This window comes from Salmo trutta, chromosome 7 (genome assembly GCF_901001165.1).
Source record: "Salmo trutta chromosome 7, fSalTru1.1, whole genome shotgun sequence".
NCBI classification, from domain to species: Eukaryota; Metazoa; Chordata; class Actinopteri; order Salmoniformes; family Salmonidae; genus Salmo; species Salmo trutta.
Window position 1 is genome coordinate 58,520,470 of NC_042963.1, and position 23,516 is coordinate 58,543,985.

At 42.4% G+C, this 23,516-nt stretch overlaps 1 protein-coding gene across 1 annotated transcript; it reads right to left on the minus strand.

The window, feature by feature from the left end:
• Positions 1-3,479: 3,479 nt before the first annotated feature.
• Positions 3,480-23,180, minus strand: LOC115196657 (SKI family transcriptional corepressor 1 homolog-B-like). The gene is made up of 6 exons (XM_029757501.1): positions 21,351-23,180; positions 21,002-21,080; positions 20,808-20,915; positions 20,198-20,272; positions 8,848-8,922; positions 3,480-3,829 (listed from the first exon to the last, which is right to left on the minus strand). Exons 1-6 carry the CDS (start codon positions 23,178-23,180, stop codon positions 3,732-3,734), a joined length of 2,265 nt encoding a protein of 754 aa, XP_029613361.1. The 3' UTR covers positions 3,480-3,731.
• Between the last annotated feature and the right edge of the window lie 336 nt (positions 23,181-23,516).

The window sequence follows — 23,516 nt, forward strand, 5'->3', positions numbered from 1 at the left end:
CATTTGAGGATAAAATCACCAGTCTATCACCACTATGACAAGCTATAGCCCCACTATCACCAGTCTGTCACCACTATGACAAGCTATAGCCCTACTATTACCAGTCTGTCACCACTATGACAAGCTATAGCACCACTATTACCAGTCTGTCACCACTATGACAAGCTATAGCCTCACTATTACCAATCTGTCTGCACTATGACAAGCTATAGCCCCACTATTACCAGTCTGTCACCACTATGACAAGCTATAGCCTCACTATTACCAGTCTGTCACCACTATGACATGCTATAACCCCACTATTACCAGTCTGTCACCACTATGACAAGCTATAGCCCTACTATTACCAGTCTGTCACCACTATGACAAGCTATAGCACCACTATTACCAGTCTGTCACCACTATGACAAGCTATAGCCCTACTATTACCAGTCTGTCACCACTATGACAAGCTATAGCACCACTATTACCAGTCTGTCACCACTATGACAAGCTATAGCCCCACTATTACCAGTCTGTCACCACTATGACAAGCTATAGCACCACTATTACCAGTCTGTCACCACTATGACAAGCTATAGCCCTACTATTACCAGTCTGTCACCACTATGACAAGCTATAGCCCCACTATTACCAGTCTGTCACCACTATGACAAGCTATAGCCCCACTATCACCAGTCTGTCACCACTATGACAAGCTATAGCCCCACTATTACCAGTCTGTCACCACTATGACAAGCTATAGCCTCACTATTACCAGTCTGTCACCACTATGACAAGCTATAGCCTCACTATTACCAGTCTGTCACCACTATGACAAGCTATAGCCTCACTATTACTAGTCTGTCACCACTATGACAAGCTATAGCCCCACTATCACCAGTCTGTCACCACTATGACAAGCTATAGCCCCACTATAACCAGTGCATTAGAGTAATTCTCATCAGTAGGCTTTGTCTATGATGTTGTGCAATGTTATTGTTTTACAGAAATAGCAACAAATGAATCCCAAACCACAGATTTTAATACACATATAAATAATTTAGGGTGCTACTTTAAAGTGAATTACATTTACAAAGTTGCAGATTAGCAGAGAGCGAACAATGGCAATTAGTTAACATTGAGAAATGAAATCAAACGTAAACTACATACATTAAAATAATACCACTTAAATAGCCACATTGAAGTAACAAAACTTTCACAGGATATATATTATTCATTGCACTTTCCACCAAATATATACAGTACCAGTCGAAAGTTTGGAAACACCTACTCATTCAAGGGATTTTCTTTATTTTTACTATTTTCTACATTGTAGAATAATAGTGAAGACATCACAACTATAAAATAACACATATGGAATCATGTAGTAACCAAAAAAGTGTTAAACAAAATATATTTTAAATTAGATTCTTCAAAGTAGCCACCCTTTACCTTGATGACAGCTTTGCACACTCTTGGCATTCTCTCAACCAGCTTCACCTGGAATGCTTTTCCAACAGTCTGGAAGGAGTTTCCATATATGCTGAGCACTTGTTGGCTCCCTCTGCAGTTCAACTCATCCCAAACCAACTCAATTGGGTTGAGGTTGGGTGATTGTGGAGGCCAGGTCATCTGATGCAGCACTCCATCACTCTCCTTCTTGGTCAAATAGCCCTTACACAGCCTGGAGGTGTGTTGGGTCATTGTCCTGTTGAAAAACAAATGATAGTCCCACTAAGCTCAAACCAGATGGGATGGCGTATGGCAGCGGAATGTTGTGGTAGGCACGCTGGTTAAGTGTGCCATGAATTCTAAATAAATCACAGACAGTCTCACCAGCAAAGCACCATCACACCTCCTCCTCCATGCTTCACGGTGGGAACCACACATGCAGAGATCATCTGTTCAACTTCTCCGCATCTCACAAAGACATGGTGGTTAGAACCAAAAATCTCACATTTGGACTCATCAGACTAAAGGACAGATTTCCACCGGTCTAACGTCCATTGCTCGTGTTTCTTGGCCCAAGCAAGTCACTTCTTATTATTGGTGTCCTTTAGTAGTGGTTTCTTTGCAGCAATTCGATCATGAAGGCCTGATTGGCGCAGTCTCCTCTGAACAGTTGATGTTGAGATGTGTCTGTTACTTGAACTCTGTGAAACATTTATTTGGGCTGCAATTTGAGGCTGGTAACTCTATTGAACTTATCCTCTGCAGCAGAGGTAACTCTGGGTCCTCCTTTCCCGTCCTCATGAGAGCCAGTTTCATCATAGTGCTTGATTTTTTTTGCGACTGCACTTGAAGAAACTTTCACATTTTTGGAAATTTTCCGGATTGACTGACCTGAATTTCTTAAAGTAATGATGGATTGTCGTTTATCTTTGCTTATTTGAGCTGTTCTTGCCATAATATGGACTTGGTCTTTTACCAAATAGGGCTATCTTCTGTATACCACCCCTACCTTGTCACAATACAACTGATTGGCTCAAACGCATTAAGAAGGGAAGAAATTCCACAAATTAACTTTTAACAAGGCACACCTGTTAACTGAAATGCATTCCAGGTGACTACCTCATGAAGCTGGTTGAGAGAATGCCAAGAGTGTGCAAAGCTGTCATCAAGGCAAAGGGTGGCTAATTTGAAGAATCTGAAATATAAAATATATTTTGATTTGTTTAACTTTTTTGGTTACTACATGATTCCATATGTGTTATTTCATATTTTTAATGTCTTCACTATTATTCTGCATTGCAGAAAATAGTAAAAATAAAGAAAAACCCTTGAATGAGTAGGTGTGTCCAAATTTTTGACTGGCACTGTATATTAATGATTTATAAAAGTTATGGTCATATTTTCAATTAAACATATAATATTTTTCATGTGGTACTTTATAACTTTATATAAATTATACACGGAGTCTGAAGACACATTCTCTCATATGTTACAGTTAATATCATTAATGCAGTCGCTAATGACAGCTCTTGGTTTCCCTCACGCCAAAGCATTGCTCTGGTACAATGATGTGGTCATTTGATAGAGGCCAGGGCCGGATTCATAAAGCCTCTCAGAGTAGCAGTGCTGATCTAGGATCAGGTCCTCCATGTCTATATAATATTATGTATTATGATCTAAAATGCTGATCACATTTCATTTCTCAGACAAGGTTTGCAAAATTCTGGTAACTTTCCCAAAATGACCAGTTTTCCCAGAAATGCTGGTTGGAGAATTCCAGGTTTCCTGCTTATTCCTTTCTGATTCTAGGAATCTTTCAACCAGGATTTCTGGGAAAACTTTTGAAAAGTTACTGGGAATTGTCTACCCTAACTCAGACCCTGTCTCTCTAGTGTTACATTGTCTACCCTAACTCAGACCCTGTCTCTCTCGTGTTAAATTGTCTACCCTAACTCAGACCCTGTCTCTCTAGTGTTAAATTGTCTACCCTAACTCAGACCCTGTCTCTCTAGTGTTAAATTGTCTACCCTAACTCAGACCCTGTCTCTCTAGTGTTACATTGTCTACCCTAACTCAGACCCTGTCTCTCTAGTGTTAAATTGTCTACCCTAACTCAGACCCTGTCTCTCTAGTGTTAAATTGTCTACCCTAACTCAGACCCTGTCTCTCTAGTGTTACATTGTCTACCCTAACTCAGACCCTGCCTAGTATTTTGGATACTGTACGCCTAGTCTTCAGGGTGGTAGTAGTCTTGCTTTCCAGACTGACGGGGCTCCACGGCGGACTGTGGGAAGGGACTAGGGTGGTAGAAGAGGAGGTTTGAAGGAGCAGGTTCCAGTGCAGTGGCGAGGAGTCAGCATCTTACAGGAGAATTGGTGTAGCGCGTCGTGAGCTTCTGGGAAGAAAGGGAATAGACACTAAATAGATCCACTAGATGTACGTGTGTGTGTGTGTGTGTGTGTGTGTGTGTGTGTGTGTGTGTGTGTGTGTGTGTGTGTGTGTGTCTGGTCCTCACAATGCACAATTACTTTCTGTTGATGTGTTTTCAAAATGCATATAAGTTCATTCTCTTTTTCCTCAGTAAATGTAACTTGACAAACCTATTTGAATTTAAATGTAGTTAAAGGCAGTTGTGGGTCAACTTGAATCAAGGCTCTAAAATGTAATACAACTTCATTAACAGACTGCATGTTTATGGACAGTGCTTTCGGGCAGTATTCAGACCCCTTGACTTTTTCCACATTTTGTTACGTTACAGCCTCATTCTAAAATGGATTAAATAGTTTTTTCCCCCCTCATTAATCTACACACAATACCTCATAATGACATCACAATACCCCATAATGACATCACAATACCCCATAATGACATCACAATACCCCATAATGACAAAGTAAAAACAGTTTATTAGAAATGTTTGCTAATTTTTTTTTTTTTTAAACCCAGAAATATTCCATTTACATCAGTATTCAGATGCATTACTCAGTACTTTGTTAAAGCACCTTTGGCAGCGATTACAGCATCAAGTCTTCTTGGGTATGACGCTACAAGGTTGGCACACCTGTATTTGGGGAGTTTCTCCCTTTCCTCTCCACAGATCCTCTCAAGCTCTGTCAGGTGGGGAGCGTCGCTGTACAGCTATTTTCAGGTCTCTCCAGAGATGTTAGATCGGGTTCAAGTCCGGGTTCTGGCTGGGCCACTCAAGGACATTCAGAGACTTGTCCCGAAGCCACTCCTGCGTTGTCTTGGCTGTGTGCTTAGGGTCGTTATCCTGTTGGAAGGTAAACCTTCGCCCCAGTCTGAGGTCCTGAGTGCTCTGGAACAGGTTTTCATCAAAGATCTCTCTGTACTTTGCTCCGTTCATCTTTCCCTCGATCCTGACTAGTCTCCCAGTCCCTGCTGCTGAAAAACATCCCCACAGCATGATGCTGTCACCACCATTCTTCACCATAGAGATAGTGCCAGGTTTCCTCCAGACGTGATGCTTGGCATTCAGGCCAAAGAGTTGAATCTTGGTTTCATCAGACCAGAGAATCTTGTTTCTCATGGTCTGAGAGTCCTTTAGGTGCCATTTGGCAAACTCCAAGCGGGCTGTCATTTGTCTTTTACTGAAAAGTGGCTTCCGTCTTGCCACTCTACCAAAAAAGCCTGATTGGTGGAGTGCTGCAGAGATGGTTGTCCTTCTGGAAGGTTCTCCCATCTCCACAGAGGAACTCTAGAGCTCTGTCAGTGACCATTGGGATGTTGGTCACTTCCCTGACCAAGGCCCTTCTCCCCCGATTGCTCAGTTTGGCCGGGCAGCCAGCTCTAGGAAGAGTCTTGGTGGTTCCAAAATTCTTCCATTTAAGAATGATGGAGGCCACTGTGTTCTTGGAGACCTTCAATGCTGCAGAAATGTTTTGGTTCGCTTCCCAAATCTGTGCCTCGACACAATGCTGTCTCTGATCTCTACGGACAATTCCTTTGACCTCATGGCTTGGTGTTTGCTCTGACATGCACTGTCAACTGTGGGACCTTATATAGACAGGTGTGTGCCTTTCCAAATCATGTCCAATCAATTGAATTTACCACAGGTGGACTCCAATCAAGTTGTATAAACATCAAGAATTATCAATGGAAACAGGATACACCTGAGCTCAACTTTGAATCTCATAGCATAGAGTCTGAATACTTTTGTAAATAAGGTATTTCTGTTTTAAATTTTTAATAAATGTCCAAAAATAAAAACCTGTTTTCATGTTGTCATTATGGGGTATTGTGTGTAGATTGACGAGGAACACATGTAATTAAATCAATTTCAGAATTAGGCTGTAACATCACAAAATGTGGTAAAGTCAAGAGGTCTGAATACTTTCCGAAGGCACTGCATGTCTGAAGAATACAATCTAACCCTTTAGCCACAGCCTGTTCACAGGTTAACATTCCTAACTATGTGTGTCCTTGTGTATGAAAACTGCAGTAAAAATGTTTTATATATGTTTTTTTAACTGCAGATTTCATACAAAAGGACACACCTAGTTAGGAATGTAAACCCGTGAACAGTCTTGCTGTGGATAAAGGGTTAGATGTCTTTACATGTTGCGCATGTTGCGTTTCTTCAGTGTGTATATACAGCACCAGTCAAACGTTTGGACACACCTACTCATTCAAGGGTTTTTCTTTATTTTTTACTATTTTCTACATTGTAGAGTAATAGTGAAGACATCAAAACTATGAAATAACACATATGGAATCATGTAGTAACCAAAAACAAGTGTTAAACAAATCAAAATGTATTTTATATTCTTCAAAGTAGCCACCCTTTGCCTTGATGACAGCTTTGCACACTCTTGGCATTCTCTCAACCAGCTTCACCTGGAATGCTTTTCCAACAGTCTTGAAGTAGTTCCCACATACGCTTGTTGGCTGCTTTTCCTTCACTCTGCGGTCCAACTCATCCCAAACCATCTCAATTGGGTTGAGGTTGGGTGATTGTGGAGGCCAGGTCATCTGATGCAGCACTCCATCACTCTCCTTCTTGGTCAAATAGCCCTTACACAGCCTGGAGGTATGTTTTGGGTCATTGTCCTGTTGAAAAACAAATGATTGTCCCACTAAGCGCAAACCAGATGGGATGGCTTATCTCTGCAGAAGGCTGTTGTAGCCATGCTGGTTAAGTGTGCCTTGAATTCTAAATAAATCACTAACAGTGTCACCAGCAAAGCACCATCACACCTCCTCCTCCATGCTTCACGGTGGGAACCACACATGCGGAGATCATCTGTTCAACTTCTCCGCATCTCACAAAGACATGGTGGTTAGAACCAAAAATCTCACATTTGGACTCATCAGGACAGATTTTTACTGGTCTAATGTCCATTGTTCATGTTTCTTGGCCCAAGCAAGTCTCTTCTTATTATTGGTGTCCTTTAGTAGTGGTTTCTTTGCAGCAATTCGACTATGATGGACTGATTCACGCAATCTCCTCTGAACAGTTGATGTTGAGATGTGTCTGTTACTTGAGCTCTGAGAAGCATTTATTTGGGCTGCAATCTGAACTTATCCTCTGCAGCAGAGGTAACTCTTGGTCTTCATTTTCTGTGGCGGTCCTCATGAGAACCAGTTTCATCATAGCGCTTGATGGTCTTTGCAACTGCACTTGAAGAAACTTTTAAAGTTCTTGAAATTTTCCGGATTGACTGACCTGAATTTCTTAAAGTAATGATGGACTGTCATTTCTCTTTGCATATTTTGAACTCTTCTTGCCATAATATGGACTTAGTCTTTTACCAAATAGGGCTATCTTCTGTATACCACCCCTACCTTGTCACAATACAACTGATTGGCTCAAACGCATTAAGAAGGAAAGAAATTCCACAAATGAACTTTTAACAAGGCACACCTGTTAACTAAAATGTATTCCAGGTGACTACCTCATGAGCTGGTTGAGAGAATGCCAAGCGTGTGCAAAGCTGTCATCAAGGAAAAGGGTGGCTAATTTGAAGAATCTCAAATATAAAATATATTTTCATTTGTTTAACACTTTTTTGGTTAGTACACGATTCCGTATGTGCTATATCATAGTTTTGATGTCATCACTATTATTCTACAATGAGTAGGTGTGTCCAAACTTTTTACTGGAATTGTATATATACACACTGAACAAAAATATAAACCCAACATGCAAAGCGTTGGTCTCATGTTTCATGAGCTGAAACAAAAGATCCTAGAAATGTTCCATACACACAAAAAGCTGATTTCTCTCAATTTCTTTGCACAAATGTGTTCATATCTGTTAGTGAGCATTTTTCCTTTGACAAGATTATCCATCCACCTGACAGGTATAGCACATCAAGAAGCTGATTAAACAGCATGATCATTACACAGGTGCACCTTGTGCTGGGGACAATAAAAAAAATCTCTGTCTCAGAGCTCTACGGACAATTGCTTCGACCTCATGGCTTGGTATTTGCTGAGACATACACTGTCAACTATGGGACCTTATATAGACAGGTGTCTGCTTTTCCAAATCATGTCCAATCCATTGAACTTACTACAATTTGACTCAAATCAAGTTGTAGAAACATCTCAAGGATGATCAATGGAAACAGGATGCACCTGAGATCAATTATCATGTCTCATAGCAAAGGGTCTGAATACTTTCCGAAACGCACTGCATATTTATTTATTAGCATATTCCCACAGGCTTCATATTAGTTACCTTTCAACTTGTGTTGAATAGCATAGCGAGCCTTTTACTCCCGCTGCAGCTCGCTGCATAATGTGTCTATATGTAAGGGACAGAGGAAGATATTAAGAGCTAGGATTTTACATCAGTGGCTTTGGGGAACAGTAGCTCACCTGATTCACCTAGTCAAGGGCTTGATGATTAGTTGACGAGTGGAATCAGGTAGGCTAGCTGTGGAATGCACCAAATGTATTGAATGGCTGGAAGTCCAGAGGAGAGGTAGGCTAGCTGTGGAATGCACCAAATGTATTGAATGGCTGGAAGTCCAGAGGAGAGGTAGGCTAGCTGTGGAATGCACCAAATGTATTGAATGGCTGGAAGTCCAGAGGAGAGGTAGGCTAGCTGTGGAACACCAAATGTATTGAATGGCTGGAAGTCCAGAGGAGAGGTAGGGGGAACCCCTGATTTACATCACTCATCTAGTGATTTAAATCTACAGTTATGGCCACATACATCTCCATATGTTCTGAGTTTATCGAGATACATTTAGAGGATAGATTATTCATCAATTGATTTATTTTGCACAAAAAAAAAAAATTGCATTTGATCAATCAACCAATTAAATTTATTCATATAGCTCTTTTTACATCAACACTCGTTGATGTTGTTTAATAATGGTCCCACTTTGTAAGCAGCTAGTCTTTTCTACCAGTATGCCTCCGTGTGAATGTTTGGTATCTTCTCACCTCTGACAATATGAAGCTGCTGGACCATCTCCTCCCTGTAGGACAGCTCCCTTTTCATCTGATGATGGAAATTATCTGGGGAGCAATTTACAATAGCTTAGTCATCTTTAGCATAGCCGATAAACTAGCCTAACTTGGCTATTCTTTTAATATGGCAGCCTATTATACACTCTGGCATCCTACACGGGCAAAATGTAATCTAGCTTCCTAAATTACCATTGCAGGTGCAACAATATCTCCCCCCGCTTTAATGCACGACACAACGCGGAGTGCCTGGATACAGCACTTAGACGTGGTAAATAGCTAAATGACCATTGCAGCCATATGCGTTTGACAGAAAACATCAACATCAATATGCACTAATGCCGCGTTCATATGCTAGTCGGGAAAAGGAAACTCAGAAATGTCCGACTTGCTAAGTGGTTAAACACGGTACGTATATAACTACAACCAGTTAGCAAGTCAAAATGCCAGTGTTTCCTAGATCCGACTAGTACGTGAACGCAGCATGTCAAATAAAACGCAGTGCAAAACCTCATCGAATTGTTTTTGTTCAGCGTTCAAGATGCTGATCATGACAAGCATGACATTAAGAGAAGCACTCTCTAACTCGTTGGAATCAAAAACTATAAAACTGTAACATTTGATCAGATGAACAATAGCTATTTTTTCCATTAACTTGTCCAGTGATTTTTGTTGTTGTTGTTGTCGACATTTAGAAAAGTTCGCATTGAAAATAGGGTGCGTTTCCATTTAACTATATTGTGTCGATAAAAACGGTGGGGCGCAATGACGTCACAAAACAAATAAAACGTTTTCGCCAAAAAAACCTACAATGTGGAATAAAAAGGTAGTTCCATTACCTAGTTAGGCAAATTGCGTGTTAATAAATTGGCGACAGCCTGTGTGTCCTCCCACCTATCTGTTTCATACCTCTGGTAGCCCGTGAAAGCCAGCATGGATAGAATGCAATAGTTGACTAATATTTGCCACATTGTAATAATTATCATGTGTCTAAGTATCACCACAGATCTACAGGCCATGCACTACGGGCTGCCTAGGCTGGTCCTCACCACACTCCTGTACATCTGTAATAATTATCATGTGTCTAAGTATCACCACAGATCTACAGGCCATGCACTACGGGCTGCCTAGGCTGGTCCTCACCACACTCCTGTACATCTGGTGGAAACTTGCCAGCCAACCAGATAAGTAAGGCAAAGCAATTCAGGCATTCTTGAAACTCAGGACAATAGTTGTCCTGCAAAGAAACATAACTTTTATAGTTTAAAAAAATATTGATTTTGCAAGCAGTAAACTAGGAATTTACACTGAAATGTGGAGTTTATAGTTACGTGATGACAACACGTGTCCCGCGTACCTTCGGAAGTATTCGGCAATCATCATTTATCCCAAAACACCGTTTCCGTCATCATTTATCCCAAAACACCGTTTCCGTCATCATTTATCCCAAAACACCGTTTCCTTCATCATTTATCCCAAAATACCGTTTCCGTCATCATTTATCCCAAAACACCGTTTCCTTCATCATTTATCCCAAAACACCGTTTCCTTCATCATTTATCCCAAAACACCGTTTCCTTCATCATTTATCCCAAAACACCGTTTCCGTCATCATTTATCCCAAAACACCGTTTCCTTCATCATTTATCCCAAAACACCGTTTCCTTCATCATTTATCCCAAAACACCGTTTCCTTCATCATTTATCCCAAAACACAGTTTCCTTCATCATTTATCCCAAAACACAGTTTCCTTCATCATTTACCCCAAAACACCGTTTCCGTCATCATTTATCCCAAAACACCGTTTCCTTCATCATTTATCCCAAAACACCGTTTCCTTCATCATTTATCCCAAAACAACCGTTTCCTCATCATTTATCCCAAAACACCGTTTCCTTCATCATTTATCCCAAAACACCGTTTCCTTCATCATTTATCCCAAAACACCGTTTCCTTCATCATTTATCCCAAAACACCGTTTCCTTCATCATTTATCCCAAAACACCGTTTCCTTCATCATTTATCCCAAAACACCGTTCCTTCATCATTTATCCCAAAACACGACCGTTTCCTTCATCATTTATCCCAAAACACCGTTTCCTTCATCATTTATCCCAAAACACCGTTTCCTTCATCATTTATCCCAAAACACCGTTTCCTTCATCATTTATCCCAAAAACCCGTTTCCTTCATCATTTATCCCAAAACACCGTTTCCTTCATCATTTATCCCAAAACACCGTTTCCTTCATCATTTATCTCAAAACACCGTTTCCTTCATCATTTATCCCAAAACACCGTTTCCTTCATCATTTATCCCAAAACACCGTTTCCTTCATCATTATCCCAAAACACCGTTTCCGTCATCATTTATCCCAAAACACCGTTTCCGTCATCATTTATCCCAAACACGTACCGTTTCCTTCCATCATTTATTCCAAAACACCGTTCCGTCATCATTTATCCCAAAACACCGTTTCCTTCATCATTTATCCCAAAACACCGTTTCCGTCATCATTTATCCCAAAACACCGTTTCCTTCACCATTTTCCGCAAAACACGTTTCCGTCATCATTTATCCCAAAACACCGTTTCCTTCATCATTTATCCCAAAACACCGTTTCCGTCATCATTTATCCCAAAACACCGTTCCTTCATCATGTTATCCAAAACACCGATCCTTCATCATTTATCCCAAAACACGTTTCCTTCATATTTATCCCAAAACACCGTTTCCTTCATCATTTATCCCAAAACACCGTTCCTTCATCATTTATCCCAAAACACCGTTTCCTTCATCATTTATCCCAAAACACCGTTTCCTTCATCATTTATCCCAAAACACAGTTTCCTTCATCATTTATCCCAAAACACCGTTTCCTTCATCATTTATCCCAAAACACCGTTTCCTTCATCATTTATCCCAAAACACCGTTTCCTTCATCATTTATCCCAAAACACCGTTTCCTTCATCATTTATCCCAAAAAACCGTTTCCTTCATCATTTATCCCAAAACACCGTTTCCTTCATAATTTATCCCAAAACAACGTTTCCTTCATCATTTATCCCAAAACACCGTTTCCTTCATCATTTATCCCAAAACACCGTTTCCTTCATCATTTATCCCAAAACACCGTTTCCGTCATCATTTATCCCAAACAACAACCGTTTCCGTCATCATTTATCCCAAAACACCGTTTCCTTCATCATTTATCCCAAAACCCGTTTCCTTCATCATTTATCCCAAACACCGGTTTCCTTCATCATTAGCCCAAACACCGTTTCCGTCATCATTATCCCAAAACACCGTTTCCTTCATCTTTATCCCAAAACACCGTTCCTTCATCATTATCCCAAAAACACCGTTTCCTCATCAGTTATCCCAAAACAACCGTTTCCGTCATCATTTATTCCCAAAACACCGTTTCCTTCATCATTTATCCCAAAACACCGTTTCCTTCATCATTTATCCCAAAACACCTTTTCCTTCATCATTTATCCCAAAACACCGTTTCCTTCATCATTTATCCCAAAACACCGTTTCCTTCATCATTTATCCCAAAACACCGTTCCTTCATCATTTATCCCAAACACCGTTCCTTCATCATTTATCCCAAAACACCGTTTCCTTCATCATTTATCCCAAAACACCGTTTCCTTCATCATTTATCCCAAAACACCGTTATCAACGTTTCCTTCATCATTTATCCCAAAAAACCGTTTTCCTTCATCATTATCCCAAAACACCGTTTCTTCATCATTTATCCCAAACACCGTTTCCTTCATCATTTATCCCAAAACACCGTTTCCTTCATCATTTATCCCAAAACACCGTTTCCTTCATCATTTATCCCAAAACACCGTTTCCTTCATCATTTATCCCAAAACACCGTTTCCGTCATCATTTATCCCAAAACACCGTTTCCGTCATCATTTATCCCAAAACACCGTTTTCTTCATCATTTATCCCAAAACACCGTTTCCTTCATCATTTATCCCAAAACACCGTTTCCTTCATCATTTATCCCAAAACACCGTTTCCTTCATCATTTATCCCAAAACACCGTTCCTTCATCATTTATCCCAAAACACCGTTTCCTTCATCATTTATCCCAAAACACCGTTTCCGTCATCATTTATCCCAAAACACCGTTTCCGTCATCATTTATCCCAAAACACCGTTTCCGTCATCATTTATCCCAAAACACCGTTTCCGTCATCATTTATCCCAAAACACCGTTTCCTTCATCATTTATCCCAAAACACCGTTTCCTTCATCATTTATCCCAAAACACCGTTTCCATCATCATTTATCCCAAACACCGTTTCCTTCATCATTTATCCCAAAACACCGTTTCCTTCATCATTTATCCCAAAACACCGTTTCCTTCATCATTTATCCCAAAACACCGTTTCCTTCATCATTTATCCCAAAACACCGTTTCCTTCATCATTTATCCCAAAAACACCGTTTCCTTCATCATTTATCCCAAAACACCGTTTCCGTCATCATTTATCCCAAAACACCGTTTCCTTCATCATTTATCCCAAAACACCGTTTCCTTCATCATTTATCCCAAAACACCGTTTCCTTCATCATTTATCCCAAAACACCGTTTCCGTCATCATTTATCCCAAAACACCGTTTCCTTCATCATTTATCCCAAAACACCGTTTCCTTCATCATTTATCCCAAAACACCGTTTCCTTCATCATTTATCCCAAAACACCGTTTCCTTCATAATTTATCCCAAAACACCGTTTCCTTCATCATTTATCCCAAAACACCGTTTCCTTCATCATTTATCCCAAAACACCGTTTCCTTCATCATTTAACCCAAAACACCGTTTCCTTCATAATTTATCACAAAACAACGTTTCCTTCATCATTTATCCCAAAACACCGTTTCCTTCATCATTTATCCCAAAACACCGTTTCCTTCATCATTTATCCCAAAACACCGTTTCCGTCATCATTTATCCCAAAACACCGTTTCCGTCATCATTTATCCAAAACACCGTTTCCGTAATCATTTATCCCAAAATACACCGTTTTCCTTCATCATTTATCCAAAACACCGTTTCCTTCATCATTATCCCAAAAACACCGTTTCCGTCATCATTTATCCCAAAACACCGTCTTCCTTCATCATTTATCCCAAAACACCGTCCTTCATCATTTATCCCAAAACACCGTTTCCGTCATCATTTATCCCAAAACACCGTTTCCTTCATCATTTATCCCAAAACACCGTTTCCTTCATCATTTATCCCAAAACACAGTTTCCTTCATCATTTATCCCAAAACACCGTTTCCTTCATCATTTATCCCAAAACACCGTTTCCTTCATCATTTATCCCAAAACACCGTTTCCTTCATCATTTATCCCAAAACACCGTTTCCTTCATCATTTATCCCAAACACCGTTTCCTTCATCATTTATCCCAAACCACGTTTCTTCATCATTTATCCCAAAACACCGTTTCCTTCATCATTTATCCCAAACACCGTTTCCTTCATCATTTATCCCAAAACACCGTTTCCTTCATCATTTATCCCAAAACACCGTTTCCTTCATCATTATCCCAAAACACCGTTTTCTTCATCAAAACACCGTTTCCTTCATCATTTATCCCAAAACACCGTTTCCTTCATCATTTATCCCAAAACACCGTTTCCTTCATCATTTATCCCAAAACACCGTTTCCTTCATCATTTATCCCAAAACACCGTTTTCTTCATCATTTATCCCAAAACACCGTTTCCTTCATCATTTATCCCAAAACACCGTTTCCTTCATCATTTATCCCAAAACACCGTTTCCTTCATCATTTATCCCAAAACACCGTTTTCCGTTCATCATTTATCCCAAAACACCGTTTCCTTCATCATTTATCCCAAACACCGTTTCCTTCATCATTTATCCCAAAACACCGTTTCCTTCATCATTTATCCCAAAACACCGTTTCCTTCATCATTTATCCCAAAACACCGTTTCCTTCATCATTTATCCCAAAACACCGTTTCCTTCATCATTTATCCCAAAACACCGTTTCCTTCATCATTTATCCCAAAACACCGTTTCCTTCATCATTTATCCCAAAACACCGTTTCCGTCATCTTCATCATTTATCCCAAAACACCGTTTCCTTCATCATTATCCCAAAACACGTTTCCGTCATCATTTATCCCAAAACACCGTTTCCTTCATCATTTATCCCAAAAACACCGTTCCTTCATCATTTATCCCAAAACACGTTTCCTCATCATTTATCCCAAACACCGTTTCCTTCATCATTTATCCCAAAACACCGTTTTCCTTCATCATTTATCCCAAAACACGGTTTCCTCATCATTTATCAGAACCCCAAACAGCAAAACACACGTTTCCTTCATCATTATCCCCAAAACACCGTTTCCTTCATCATTTATCCCAAAACACCGTTTCCCTTCATCATTTTTCCCAAAACAACCGTTTCCTTCATAATTTATCCCAAAACACCGTTTCCTTCATCATTTATCCCAAAACACCGTTTCCTTCATCATTTATCCCAAAACACCGTTTCCTTCATCATTTTATCCCCAAAACACCGTTTCCGTCATCATTTATCCCCAAAACACACCGTTTCCGTCATTCATTTATCCCCCAAAAAACCGTTTCCTTCATCATTTATCCCAAAACACCGTTTCCGTCATCATTTATCCCAAAACACCGTTTCCTTCATCATTTATCCCAAAACACCGTTTCCTTCATCATTTATCCCAAAACACCGTTTCCTTCATCATTTATCCCAAAACACCGTTTCCTTCATCATTTATCCCAAAACACCGTTTCCTTCATCATTTATCCCAAAACACCGTTTCCTTCATCATTTATCCCAAAACACCGTTTCCTTCATCATTTATCCCAAAACACCGTTTCCTTCATCATTTATCCCAAAACACCGTTTCCTTCATCATTTATCCCAAAACACCGTTTCCTTCATCATTTATCCCAAAACACCGTTTCCTTCATCATTTATCCCAAAACACCGTTTCCTTCATCATTTATCCCAAAACACCGTTTCCTTCATCATTTATCCCAAAACACCGTTTCCTTCATCATTTATCCCAAAACACCGTTTCCTTCATCATTTATCCCAAACACCGTTTCCTTCATCATTTATCCCAAAACACCGTTTCCTTCATCATTTATCCCAAAACACCGTTTCCTTCATCATTTATCCCAAAACACCGTTTCCTTCATCATTTATCCCAAACACCGTTTCCTTCATCATTTATCCCAAAACACGTTTCCTTCATCATTTATCCCAAAACACCGTTTCCTTCATCATTTTATCCCAAAACACCGTTTCCTTCATCATTTATCCCAAAACACCGTTTCCTTCATCATTATCCCAAAACACCGTTTCCTTCATCATTTATCGCAAAACACCGTTTCCTTCATCATTATCCCAAAACACCGTTTCCTTCATCATTTATCCCAAAACACCGTTTCCTTCATCATTTATCCCAAAAACACCGTTTCCTTCATCATTTATCCCAAAACACCGTTTCCTTCATCATTTATCCCAAACACCGTTTCCTTCATCATTTATCCCAAAACACCGTTTCCTTCATCATTTATCCCAAAACACCGTTTCCTTCATCATTTATCCCAAAACACCGTTTCCTTCATCATTTATCCCAAAACACCGTTTCCTTCATCATTTATCCCAAAAAACCGTTTCCTTCATAATTTATCCCAAAACACCGTTTCCTTCATCATTTATCCCAAAACACCGTTTCATTCATCATTTATCCCAAAACACCGTTTCCTTCATCATTTATCCCAAACACCGTTTCCTTCATCATTTATCCCAAAACACCGTTTCCGTCATCATTTATCCCAAAACACCGTTTCCGTCATCATTTATCCCAAAACACCGTTTCCGTCATCATTTATCCCAAAACACCGTTTCCGTCATCATTTATCCCAAAACACCGTTTCCTTCATCATTTATCCCAAAACACCGTTTTCTTCATCATTTATCCCAAAACACGTTTCCTTCATCATTTATCCCAAAACACCGTTTCCTTCATCATTTATCCCAAAACACCGTTTCCTTCATCATTTATCCCAAAACACCGTTTCCTTCATCATTTATCCCAAAACACCGTTTCCTTCATCATTTATCCCAAAACACCGTTTCCTTCATCATTTATCCCAAAACACCGTTTCCGTCATCATTTATCCCAAAACACCGTTTCCGTCATCATTTATCCCAAAACACCGTTTCCGTCATCATTTATCCCAAAACACCGTTTCCGTCATCATTTATCCCAAAACACCGTTTCCTTCATCATTTATCCCAAAACACCGTTTCCTTCATCATTTATCCCAAAACACGTTTCCTTCATCATTTATCCCAAAACACGTTTCCTTCATCATTTATCCCAAAACACCGTTTCCTTCATCATTTATCCCAAAACACCGTTTCCTTCATCATTTATCCCAAAACACCGTTTCCTTCATCATTTATCCCAAAACACCGTTTCCTTCATCATTTATCCCAAAACACCGTTTCCTTCATCATTTATCCCAAAAAACCGTTTCCTTCATCATTTATCCCAAACACCGTTTCCTTCATCATTTATCCCAAAACACCGTTTCCTTCATCATTTATCCCAAAACACCGTTTCCTTCATCATTTATCCCAAAACACCGTTTCCTTCATCATTTATCCCAAAACACCGTTTCCTTCATCATTTATCCCAAAACACCGTTTCCGTCATCATTTATCCCAAAACACCGTTTCCGTCATCATTTATCCCAAAACACCGTTTCCGTCATCATTTATCCCAAAACACCGTTTCCTTCATCATTTATCCCAAAACACCGTTTCCGTCATCATTTATCCCAAAACACCGTTTCCGTCATCATTTATCCCAAAACACCGTTTCCTTCATCATTTATCCCAAAACACCGTTTCCGTCATCATTTATCCCAAAACACCGTTTCCTTCATCATTTATCCCAAAACACCGTTTCCTTCATCATTTATCCCAAAACACCGTTTCCTTCATCATTTATCCCAAAATACGGTTTTCTTCATCATTTTCCCAAAACACCGTTTCCTTCATCATTTATCCCAAAACACCGTTTCCTTCATCATTTTTCCCAAAACACCGTTTCCGTCATCATTTATCCCAAAACACCGTTTCCTTCATCATTTATCCCAAAACACCGTTTCCGTCATCATTTATCCCAAAACACCGTTTCCGTCATCATTTATCCCAAAACACCGTTTCCTTCATCATTTATCCCAAAACACCGTTTCCGTCATCATTTATCCCAAAACACCGTTTCCTTCATCATTTATCCCAAAACACCGTTTCCTTCATCATTTATCCCAAAACACCGTTTCCTTCATCATTTATCCCAAAACACCGTTTCCGTCATCATTTATCCCAAAACACCGTTTCCTTCATCATTTATCACAAAACACCGTTTCCGTCATCATTTATCCCAAAACACCGTTTCCGTCATCATTTATCCCAAAACACCGTTTCCGTCATCATTTATCCCAAAACACCGTTTCCTTCATCATTTATCCCAAAACACCGTTTCCTTCATTATTTATCCCAAAACACCGTTTCCGTCATCATTTATCCCAAAACACCGTTTCCGTCATCATTTGTCGCAATAAAGTTAGTTAGACAAAAAGAGAAATAAACCGACGAACGGATAAAAATGTTGTTGATCTTTAGAAAATGTCTCCTATATCTGCCGTTTCCATTACACATGTCAATTATATAGTTTTTTGCGACATTGCTTTTGTCCAGCCAGCAGCCAGCCAGCCAGCAGCCAGCCAGCAGCCAGCCAGTAGCCAGCAGCCAGCCAGTAGCCAGCCAGCCAGCAGCCAGCCAGCCAGCCAACAGCCAGCCAGTAGCCAGCAGCCAGCCAGTAGCCAGCAGCCAGCCAGCAGCCAGCCAGCCAGTAGCCAGCAGCCAGCCAGCAGCCAGCCAGTAGCCAGCCAGCAGCCAGCCAGCCAGTAGCCAGCAGCCAGCCAGCCAGTAGCCAGCCAGCAGCCAGCCAGTAGCCAGCCAGCAGCCAGCAGCCAGCCAGCCAGCCAGCCAGCCAGTAGCCAGCCAGCCAGTAGCCAGCCAGCCAGTAGCCAGCCAGCAGCCAGCAGCCAGCCAGCCAGTAGCCAGCCAGTTGCCAGCAGCCAGCCAGCCAGTAGCCAGCAGCCAGCCAGCAGCCAGCCAGTAGCCAGCAGCCAGCCAGCCAGTAGCCAGCAGCCAGCCAGCCAGTAGCCAGCCAGCAGCCAGCAGCCAGCCAGCCAGCAGCCAGCCAGCCAGTAGCCAGCCAGTAGCCAGCCAGCCAGCAGCCAGCCAGCAGCCAGCCAGCCAGTAGCCAGCTAGCCAGTAGCCAGCCAGTAGCCAGCAGCCAGCCAGCCAGTAGCCAGCCAGTAGCCAGCCAGCAGCCAGCAGCCAGCCAGTAGCCAGCCAGTAGCCAGCCAGTAGCCAGCCAGCAGCCAGCCAGCAGCCAGCCAGCCAGCCAGCCGCCAGCCAGTAGCCAGCCAGCAGCCAGCCAGCCAGCCAGCAGCCAGCCAGCAGCCAGCCAGTAGCCAGCAGCCAGTAGCCAGCCAGCAGCCAGCCAGCCAGCAGCCAGCCAGCAGCCAGCCAGTAGCCAGCCAGCAGCCAGCCAGCCAATAGCCAGCCAGCCAATAGCCAGCCAGCCAGCAGCCAGCCAGCCAGCCAGTAGCCAGCCAGTAGCCAGCAGCCAGCAGCCAGCCAGCCAGTAGCCAGCAGCCAGCAAGCCAGCCAGTAGCCAGCCAGCAGCCAGCCAGCAGCCAGCCAGTAGCCAGCCAGCCAGCAGCCAGCCAGCAGCCAGCCAGTAGCCAGCCAGCAGCCAGCCAGCCAGTAGCCAACCAGCCAGCAGCCAGCCAGCCAGCCAGTAGCCAGCCAGTAGCCAGCAGCCAGCTAGTAGCCAGCCAGCCAGCAGCCAGCCAGTAGCCAGCCAGCCAGCAGCCAGCCAGCAGCCAGCCAGCCAGCCAGCAGCCAGCCAGCAGCCAGCCAGCAGCCAGCCAGTAGCCAGCCAGTAGCCAGTCAGCAGCCAGCCAGCAGCCAGCCAGTCAGCAGCCAGCCAGCCAGCAGCCAGCCAGCCAGTAGCCAGCAGCCAGCCAGCCAGCCAGCCAGTAGTCAGCAGCCAGCCAGCCAGCCAGCCAGTAGCCAGTCAGCAGCCAGCCAGTCAGCAGCCAGCCAGCCAGCCAGTAGCCAGCCAGTAGCCAGCAGCCAGCCAGTAGCCAGCAGCCAGCGTCGAATAAACCTGCTGAATTATACCTTTTAAATGTTGGAATTCTCGTTCCAGTTTCTTCCTCAGCTCCACTTGCTCCATGAGTTGTTTCTGCAATTCGTCTGTAGAAAAGGAACGAACAAATGTGTTAAAAATAGAAAATTAATACGGGTTGAAAATTGCTTCGGGGTTTAGACTAAATGGTATAGACTAAATGGTATAGGTTAAATGGTATAGGCTAATTTATGTTAAACGATTTGTTACGCGATTGGTAAAAGGCCTGGGGTGAAAGCTGTTCTACTTCTTATCTAACCTATTCTGTAGGGATCAATCCAATTATTAAAGAAAGTATATAATAAACAAGGACATATTTAAACAAAATAGACCAACGTATTATTAGTAATAATATTCATATTAATTATAATTGTTATTTAATGGTCTTATATTTAGCCAGTTTTCTATGTTTGTCTGAGATTATACTAACATTGTGCGTTGCTTCCTCGCCTGAATGCACACAGAGACAACATTTATAACATTACAAAAATAAAAATAAAAATAGCCAATAAAATAGAGGCTTAAATATTTGTATATTAAAAGTTCTGACAGAAAATGTAAAATACCGTATTATCGACTGAGAGGTGTAGCGCTTAAACTTACCCTCGTTCAGTGCTTCTCTCTGGCCCTCCTCCCTGCTTGGGCCGTTATGCGGCTTCGTTTCAACCTCCTTCACTGTGGAAGATGGCTCCTCTCTACTGGCACAGTCATCTGAATAAACAACAAATAAGTCTCATTCCTTTTCACAAAATGTATTTTATTATTTTAAAAAACATGTTAACAGAACAACATCTAACCTTTCGATTCCACATTGTCTGTCTGGTAATTCGTTGCTGAACCAAAAGCATATGGGCTGCTCCTGTCCGGCGAATACACCTAGACACATCGGACAGGATCATTTAGGATAGTTGGGCAATAATGCTCGGTGACATTTGGGACACATTCTCCTATTGAACAGTGTATTTGAACGGCTTTTTATTCTCTGCTATTCACACAGACAAAACGAACATGCGCTTAAAAGTGTGTGTAAAAGCAAGAGGATGACTTTTTTTTATGAATCAATGAATTAATCACAATTAAATAGTATCTTCCTTAGTATGTAAATAACCATCTAATAGAATGAGACGGACCATATTAATCACTCACTTCATCAAAAGACGTGGTCTTATTGCAGTCCGGAAGCTGTTTGCCCTGTCTATACCGGTTTATTCTCTGTGAGTCGACCACAGCGGCCTGCTCTGACTTAGGGATGGATTCTAGGCCGTTTGGTGAACCGGCACCGCGCGTCGGGCTTAGAACGGGGACAGGAGGGCTCCTGCTGTCCTCAATGGAGTGCGGAAGTGACTCCTCGTCCTCTTGTGACTTATTGGTCTCCACGTCCACATCTGTCTCGCCAACGCTTTCCACGCTGCCTGGCGACAAGGACCTGTAGCTCGAGCTCTCGCTCAGGAAATCAGGAGACAGATACCCAGCTCGAGCCCCGTTGTACTTCCCCCGGTTACCGTACAGTTTGGCTATACTCTCCGCGTCTTTGATGACGGGTCTGAATGCGGAGACATAGCTAATCTTCCGGGGTAGAACGGACATTTTACCGTCCATTAACCTCGCTTCATCCCCGGATTTGTCATCCTCATTCCGGGTGGACTGAGTGCTGGAGCACCGCTCATTATCCCCCCGGCTGTCCTTTGGTGTGTTGCTATTTATTTCTCCCTGCTCGGATGCGTCCAGCTCACTCTGTCTGGAGCACAGGACCTCCGATGGCTGTTTGGGCTGGGCCTGGTGCTGTGGCTGCGCCTGGTGCTGTGGCTGGGCCTGGTGCTGTGGCTGTGGCTGGGGGTGGGGGAAGGACGGTATGGGCAGGCCGTCTGCAGTAGGCCAGAACATGGGGAAAGAGTGGTAGGCGCTGTCCTTGGTGCGCGGCCAGGAGAAGACGCCAGAGAGGTGGGCTTTATTCGACTCCCCCATCACACCACTGTCATCCTTCTTCTGACACAACCCGAAGGCCTGAAACCCGTATGGGTGTGGGAAGAGAGGTGGAGGGATCTTCACGTTCTGCAGTATCCCGTAGCTTTTGCTCGGCACCGGAATAATGGGATAGCTGCGCGTGATACACGCCATACTCCCCATACCTCCCCGGTTATCCTCGCAGCGGAGGATTTTAGGGGGTATCTCCGGTGAGTCTCTCCGGGGCAGGTTGGAAGGTCCTTGGTGAGGTTTTAACGGAGAGGAACGTTCGGGCCCGTGGCGGTGCATGGGCAGCGTCCTCTTCCGGCTGCCCCCGTTGAACATGGCTTTGACGTCCTCCCACGCATGAGCTAAATCATCCGGCGAGCCCTTGTCGGTCAGTTTGAGGTGTCTCCTCCAGGAGTTAAAGTTAGCCGCGTCTGGCTGGGTATACTTGGATTCTGATGTTCGGTGAGAGTGAAATATGAACTTATTGGGAGAAAAATACATATTACAGAAGGAGCACTTGATGCACTTGGCTCGGGAGCTGTTGTACCTGGCTGGTATAAAGTTACCACGGCTCCCCCACGTGCACTCGTGGGAAACATCAAACGCGAAATTCTCCGGTAGTTTTGGAGGGTTGTGAGCTCCGATAAACGATTTACAAAGCCTCTCGGCCTCGCGCTTTGTTATCATCCCACAGCGCCTCGAGGAGATGGGCATGGCGCCCGCACGCCTCAGGATCTCCAGCTGGACCGGGGTGCATTGCACGCAGGTGATGCCCAGAGCCACACGCCGGTTGTGGATTTCGTTATAGCTGTAATTCTTCAGCAGGGTGTTAGAGATCTGGGCCAGACACAGCCTCTCCTGGCCGTCCAGCACCAGACACACTATGGGGATTCCATACAGGGCTGTCTCGCTGACCTGGTTGGGTTTCAGGTTGGGGTTGAATGTTGGGAGGTCCTGTTTGGAGCTCGGTGGAGAAGAGCTGGAGTCCCGTTCCACAGGTAACTGAGTAGGATTAGACTCCATTACTGGAAGCCTGCAGAAGACAAAAAAAACAGTTATTATCATGATAATGAAAATGTTGTTGAATGCACCAATTTGTAAGTCGCTCTGGATAAGAGCGTCTGCTAAATGACGTAAATGTAAATGTTTGTTGTTTATTTTCGTTTCCCCCTTTTTTTTAACCAATGAAAGCTAGTTTATAAACAATCATTATCCTCTTTCCAGATTCAAAAACATCAACAATATTGTTATAACATTGATTAGCCTAAAACAACAGCAAATAATAATTATTAATATTAATAATAATAATAACACTATCCCTTATCATAATAATTATCAAATAGACCTAATTAACCCATA

What these genes read in the sequence shown, in the direction of transcription:
- LOC115196657 (XM_029757501.1), bottom strand. Translation starts at nt 23,180, where the DNA reads ATGGAGTCTAATCCTACTCAGTTACCTGTGGAACGGGACTCCAGCTCT. An exon ending in AGACAATGTGGAATCGAAAG is followed by an intron (nt 20,916 to 21,001) that starts GTTAGATGTTGT and finishes TTGTTTATTCAG; the next exon opens with ATGACTGTGCCAGTAGAGAG. An exon ending in GCAGCTTCATATTGTCAGAG is followed by an intron (nt 3,830 to 8,847) that starts GTGAGAAGATAC and finishes CTTTCTTCCCAG; the next exon opens with AAGCTCACGACGCGCTACAC.